This window comes from Musca vetustissima, unplaced genomic scaffold (genome assembly GCF_032173495.1).
Source record: "Musca vetustissima isolate MV318-11 ecotype Yass unplaced genomic scaffold, APGP_CSIRO_Mvet_v1 utg1913, whole genome shotgun sequence".
Classification (NCBI taxonomy): Eukaryota; Metazoa; Arthropoda; class Insecta; order Diptera; family Muscidae; genus Musca; species Musca vetustissima.
Window position 1 is genome coordinate 7,141 of NW_026875195.1, and position 7,333 is coordinate 14,473.

General features: G+C 33.4%; 1 protein-coding gene across 1 annotated transcript; it reads right to left on the reverse strand.

The window, feature by feature from the left end:
* Window positions 1-899: 899 nt before the first annotated feature.
* On the reverse strand, window positions 900-6,554 carry LOC133337683 (uncharacterized). Its single transcript, XM_061545888.1, has 8 exons — window positions 6,441-6,554; window positions 5,914-6,358; window positions 4,757-5,031; window positions 4,023-4,637; window positions 3,131-3,962; window positions 2,292-3,008; window positions 995-2,220; window positions 900-929 (listed from the first exon to the last, which is right to left on the reverse strand). The coding sequence occupies exons 1-8, from the start codon at window positions 6,525-6,527 to the stop codon at window positions 900-902; spliced, it is 4,227 nt and encodes a 1,408-aa protein (XP_061401872.1). The 5' UTR covers window positions 6,528-6,554.
* Window positions 6,555-7,333: the final 779 nt, after the last annotated feature.

Sequence of the window (7,333 nt, forward strand, 5' to 3'; positions counted from 1 at the left end):
TTAAACTATAGGATATGGGCTTATGTTTGAATTATTAAAAACGACTATATTTCCAGCCGTGCTATATGATAATTTCTTCCTCAAATAGTGGATCACCAACATCAGGCATTTCAATTACCTCCGTAATAGAATCCATGGTATTTGATTCGGAGGAAGATAGTTGTATAATTTCATCCGCCGTCGTTGTATTTGATTTGTTCTGCAATACCGGAGATTGTCGCAACGCATGTGATATACGTAATTTCAGACCGCTAGCACTGCGTGGTGTTACAATCAAATCACCACCAACAGATGGACGCCGTGATGAGGAACAAGTTGAATTATTTGATTGTTGAGAGGAGGTATTATGTGTGCTTAGACGACGTTTTTTGACCTCAACCGCAAGTGGTATAGAATCACAATCCGAATCTGAGGTATGAGTTGTTCGCAAAATATGACGTTTAGGAATGGGTTTTGTTTTACATCCTTTGGGTGGACGATAGGTATCCGATGAACTGCAATTTGACATTACACTGTCTGAACTGTCTTCCAATTCAATAAAAACTAAAAATACAAGAGATATTATATAGAATGCATGCGTGCAATGAAATTTAAATATGTACTTACTCTTAGCATGAAAACGTCTTCGTTTTGCATTGAATTCTTTGAGAAACATCTCCGGATCTTTTATACGCTTTACTTTAACTTTGGGTTGCCGCAAATTGGCTACATCGGATGGTTTCAATTTTCGTACTAGCACCTTACAAGGTCTTGTTGAACATTTCGGCGCTTCACCATCATGATCTTCTTCTGCGTTTTGTGAATCCAAAAGTGGCATATCCGGATCAGGAGTGTGTTCGAAAGAATTCGATTTGTCATCTAATTCTATTATATCTTTAATAATTGGAACTGAATCGGTTTTAGTTGTAGTTGCGTGGTGACATTCCATACTTTCGTTTAACTTTGCGTTTTGTTGTACAATCGAATTTTCATCTGCGACATCAAGGCTCTTTACGATTTCTTTGCCATCCTGTGGTAATATTTTTGTTGTATTATTTTCTATTTCATTCGTACATGTTACGCTTGATTCTTTTTGCTGATTTTCCTCATTTTCTAATTGTTTTTCGTTACATTCAGTAGAAGTCGCATTGTTAACTGCTGAAGATTTTGATTCACTTGTTGAAAGTTTTGTTTTCTCTATTGCTTCCTTTTTGTGTGTTCCATCAGATACTTTGCATTCCCAGTTGTTAATAGTATTAGATTTCTCCAGTTCCAACTTGATTTCTTTATTTTCACATTCTAATAGTGCGAAGCTTTCTTGTTTCTGTTTCTCATTACATTTTGTATAGGAAGATTTTGTATCATCCTTCAATGTACCCTCTGAATCATTTTCATTGCTGGATATAGGTTTCATTTTGTCAATATCCACTTTTGTTTCCTTGCATTGTAAAGGCTCTGCATGAGATTCTATTTGAGTTGGTTTGGGTTTAGATGTTGAATCCTCATTTTTCTTTGTAATCCCTTCTTTCCCACTCTTGACATTTTCAGCAGTTTTGTCATTTTGTTCATTATGGTCTGTTGCTTTTAATTTCAATACTTGTTTTGCAATTTTATCAAAAGGATTTGAATTTTCGTCTTGATTCACCTCAAAAAGTTCATCGACGTTGGTAATCATAGAGTTTTCTGATGATATGGCGTCATTGATGACGGGCTCTTCAGCTAATTGAGCAGATTTATCTTCATTTTGATCTTGTAAATGTTCCTTTTCATTAAGACACTTTTCTTCTGTGACTGAGCTCTCTGAATTTGTAACCGCCACATTGGCATTACAGCTATCAGGTTGTGAAGTTTTAACAAGATCCACAATTTCATTTATGTTATCATCGGTACCTTCTAACAGCTTGGGATTATTATCTTCAATATCTATACTTAGCAGTTTCTCATTTGAATCCTGAACTACACATTCATTGATTCTTTCGTCGTTGATTTTGTTTTTATTTTCTTCCGATTTATTATCAATTGATTCTTGTTCAACGGTATTTGGTTTGTCTAAAGATTTTCCATCCTCATTAACCATAGAGGATTTTGATTGATTTTTAGGACCTTTTTCATTATGTAATGCGGTTTCTTTACTACTTATTTTACATTCGCTATCTTTTGACTGAATTTCTGTACCAATTATATCTGCATTCGTTTTTTCATCATCTGAATTTTGAGACTGTCGTGTTGGTGTTGTTTTTTCTTTAAACACTGTATATTAAAAAATATATAAATGAATAACTTGCAATTGTATATCAAAATACAATACGAACCTTTTGTGTCATCTGGTTCCAATTTAATAGAATTCTCTTCAATACTAATATCCATAATCATATTTGTAGGTTCTTCAATGGGTTTGCTCGATCTAATCGTTATAGCCTTGAACGATGTGTTGGCAGGTGTTTCAACTTGATTAAATTCGGTTGTTATCTCTCTATAATCGGTAAACATTTGCATTTCCCGTACATCCTCCTCGACACACATAGCGGCTGGATTTATTTCTCTTGTTATATTTTTCAATTTTGAAAAACGATTTAGAACGCTTGAACTCTCCATCAATGACACGCAATCACTATCTACCGTATCTAAGTCGGATTTGTCAACATTCCACAAATCGATGAGTGGTTGAAAACCTTGGGTTGGATTTACCAATACGGGTCGTTCCTTGAGACATTCTTTGATATTCTTTTTCGTGATTTCTGAAGTTTTCGAGTTGTCATCATCTCCAGCAGCAACAGCTGTAGCTGAGATATTTGTAGATTCTGATTCACAGGCAGATTTTGATTCATTGGATTTTTCTTCATTATCTGCAAGTTTGGCATCTTCTTCTTCTTGTTCTTTTTTCGCTTGTTCCTCTTCATCGGGTTTTTTCCTACGCCTTCGACGACTTAATTCATTGTTATAGAGAAAATTGGCCAATGCAGCAGCGGCAGTGGCTCGTGTTCGCCTTTTACCAGTCAAATATGGATCATCTTCTTGCGAATTGTCATCTGAAATAGAAAGGATGTAAATGGAATAACATTTGATTAAATTAAATTTTGAAAATTTAGAAGTTTTTAAACCAATTTCAATTCTTTATAAAGTTAATAATTGGTATACATTGTTCTCTCACCTTCAATAACTTCTGTAGATTTCTTATTCCCTCTGCCCCGTTTACTTTCATAAACATCTTCATCATCTTCAAAATCGTCTTCTTCTTCACTCTCCTCCGTATCATCATCCATATCAGCTGCATTAATAAGATTTTCATAACCCTGCTCAATGGAGCCATAGTCCAGCTGTGGCCTATTTTTATATTTTTCATAATCAATATTAAGGTATTTCAAACGATCATTTGCTTCGGCCATATTCAATTCAACAAAACGTTTCTTCTCTTCGGCATTTGTCATAAGAGCTTTACAGCGCCGCCTCAGCTCGTTCCATTCCACCGCCCATGAAAAACTTTTATTGCGTGCCAAAAACACAACAGTTATTAAATCCTTTATTAACGTTGATGGTAAACGCAATGAACTCAAAGCCTGAAATAATGGTTCATAATCTCGATGTTGTTCATCATGATTTGATAAACTGCTAATGGCCTTCACGTCAATTGTAGAACTCAATAGACCATATTTGGCTTCAATTTTATCCTTGCCCGTTACCCATCTACCTTGTTCATCGGTACGTTTCCTGTTGTTGCGTATGCCAAGCCTTTTAATGGCTTCATAATTATAACTGGTGGGATTTAAATAGAAGGCGGTTAACCAAAATTCTTGTTCAATGAAGGGGTGGTCTTGAAATATCTTCGCCAAATCCATATAGTGTTGTGACAGTTTTGTTTCTAAATTTAACATAAAGCTGGTTGTTAGACCAGGATGATAACGCCAGGTTTCGATCATGTTCAATTCATGACCTATGATTTTGAAAAGCAGCACAATTTTAGCAAAATGCCAACCATGAAAAGTCTGCAAAAATAAGAAGAAACAATAAATAAGTAATTATCTGAAGCAAAAATTCAATTTTACCTTTTTGGATAAAGCATCATAAACATAATATAAAATTTCCTCATTGTTGGGTATATTTTGAAAAATTGGATCCACACGTAAATCATCTTGTTCTTCAGCATTTTGTGGCGTTTTTGACGATTCTATGCTATTACCAATAGGATCATCCGTGTTTTCATAATTTCCTATATTACTCATACGATTTCCTTTGCATATTTTACTCTTAAAATCTGTCATATTTTGTACGGTTTGTATAATATTATGAGCGTAATGTTGTGCCTCTTGTTTTTGTAATTCATCCATTATAAATTGTTCACTTTTTTCACGTTCATTGATATAGGCATTCATTAATCGTTTATATAGAGCCACATTTGCAGCAAAATCTTCATCGTTCATATTATTCAGCTCCATCAATAGATTTCCATATAGATAGCTTTTATATGCCTGAGATATGACACCGAATAAATTCACAGGTGACACTTCAATTGAATTCCATATAAAGAAATCGAAGAATTCTTTTTTGTGTACACGTAAATGTGTACAGGTTAATGCTATGAAACGTGCTGGTGTATATTTCATATTATCCATGGCATATGAATTTTGAAGTCCTTGGCTATAGAAACGTATATTGTTGATCTGTAATGGGATGGGGAACATATTAATAACAATAATGCTCGTCATGAAAAAATGGTAAGGAAATTGTCAAGAGCTTTTAATTAGTACGCTCAGCCATAAGATATTTAAATTATACCTACCATATTATCAATCACGTATCCCTTATTATCATCTGCTTCATAGACTGCCATTAAATAGATGTGACAAATATATAAGAGGCAACGTTTATCCTCGGGCGGTACATAAGGTAATCTGGAACCACCCGTTTGACTCATTTCATTGTGATAGACTTTATTCCATGCAGCAATGACTTTCATACACAACGTTTTAACCATATCTATGGAACTTTGGTCAAACAGTTTAACTAATCGTAAAACTATTAAGGGTAATTGCTCCATTTTAAGATAGGCCATATCTGCAAGAGAAAAATAGTATGAAACAGAGTTAAATGATTTGTGAAGTTGACTGAAATAAGGATATAACAAATAAATTGGTTTTTGGCCGCCTTAAATAATGATATAAGGTTAAAATCATATTGGAAAGCGAGTACAGAGAGAAATCTCCAATTTATATATTTGCGTAAATATAACAAAAATAAATAAACCAACTATTTTATTTTAGGTCATAGAGTAGAAAGCGGACTTTCGTTTGTGGGATGTACTCTCTCAGAGGAAACAATCATAAAAATCATCAGTACAGCCCCTGATATTTGAAACATACGGTAAACAATCAGAGATACTTTTCGGCTCCCTTCTGGATTTCTTTTATGAAATACAAGTAATGAGTTTGCCATATAAAAACTTTGTTTAAATGACTGCAACCATTTATATTTGAAAACAGTCATGTCAGCCCCACTCCCAAATTTATTAAAATGGCATTAAAGAGTCTAACTAAAATTTACTGAACATAATTTCTTAAAAAACGTTCAGCGTTTCTAAAAAATAAGAACCAAAATTACGACACAAGAATAACTCAATATGTGTGGTAGTAAGAGCTCAATAGAAAGTTTAATATCCTCTTTCAATCCGATTTTTCGATACTGAAGTCCATTTTCAACGTATTATCCTATTATAGACTTTAGAAATAGAGTAATTGACGGAGGACGAGCTTCATATACTCACGATGCCATCTGAAAACAATTATTGAATGATTTAAGATTTTGGATGCTACAGGAACATAAATCCATGATTTGATCTTACTTTAGTACTATTTAGATAACTTCAATGATTTAGATAAAATGGTAAACTAACAAAGAATATGACAAATTCGTAATTATTTTCATGATTGTTATACATACCCTCATTGCTAGCCATAGTTTCTTCCTTTTCAATAGTCAGAGCACCATCTTCCAGAGTTTTCTCTTTAGTAACATTTAACGATTTCAAATATGCAACCTGCCAGGGTGTTACATTGAACAACAGCAAAAAGTCCCAATTTATTTGCAACATATCTGGCATACGCATAAATAAACTGCGCGCCCGATTCAAGCAATGTATTAATGCATGCTTCCACAACAGTTTGCAACGATCCCATTCTTTGCTAAACCAAACATCTAAACTCCAGGCAACCAATATTTTTATAGTGAACTCCAGTTCTTCGGGCAATTCACAATCGTCATCCTTAAGTCTTAGTTTGTAGTCTTCACACATTTCCCAAAAGTACAAAAGAATATTCACACGTTCCTCTCCCATTTTGGGAAATATATCAACATCACTTTTGTGTATTATAAAAAGAAATTTGTGCTGAAAATAAAGGATGGGATTAGTACATTGTATCCTTCTTTGAGGAATATTTGTGTAGTTATTTTTTCGCATGCACTCTTACCGCTGACATTTCATCAATGCCCATTTTAAAGGCGCAATCGAAGAACTTCTTCTCATTCTTGACTTTAAACGGTAGTATGACATCCATGTTGCTGTATTACGTCGTTTTGTTTATTATTTTATAGTTTATTTCATTATTTTCCTTCAATTTTTTTGCAGTTTTGTAAATATTTTTTTCCGTTCTACCGACGCCGACTAAATATAAACAGATGTTCAGCTGTTTTTGACATTCAGTGTTGTCAACATGTTGACAGACATCATTATCTACAAGGGGTGTTCACATGGAATGATTTGTTGATAAGCATTAGTTTAATATTATCGAATTTTATGATATTTACATCGGACTTGTTTTGTGGAAATATTTAGTTGATAATACATTGGAAAGAAAGTTGGAAATTGTAACATGATGTTATTATAAAATAATATTTATTTGAAACACACAAAACAATGTATATTCGTGTAACAATAGTACAAGCTAGTACAGTTGAATATGTTAAATATTGTTTGAACTTTCGTTTCTATACTTATTATGTGTTAAATAATTTATTTATTAAAAACAAATAAAAATAGAGCGTTCGAATTTTCAGAATTCTCTTATATGTGGGTCGCAGAAAATAGTTCGATATTAAAATTTCGTTATAACCGTTTCGTTATTCAGCATAAACGTATTGATTTTTATGAAAAATATGTGCAAAGTGTTTGTGCCAGAAAACACAGTACCAATTGTACTATTATTCAAGGTAGGCCATACCAACTTGTAAATAACAAATTTTTCTTACTGTGGCTTGTTATGCCAAAGTCATATGGGCACTTCAGCAAAAAGGTAAACCAAAGTCGAAAAATTTGTTTCTTTAATTGTGCTTAAATTCGAAAAGTAAAGGCAAAAAGTACAAA

Coding starts and splice junctions, on each gene's coding strand:
- LOC133337683 (XM_061545888.1), bottom strand. CDS start 6,527: ATGGATGTCATACTACCGTTTAAAGTCAAGAATGAGAAGAAGTTCTTC. Junction 6,359..6,440: donor GCATTGATGAAATGTCAGCG/GTAAGAGTGCAT, acceptor CTTTATTTTCAG/CACAAATTTCTTTTTATAAT. Junction 930..994: donor CACAGGATGGCAAAGAAATC/GTAAAGAGCCTT, acceptor GTTAAACGAAAG/TATGGAATGTCACCACGCAA.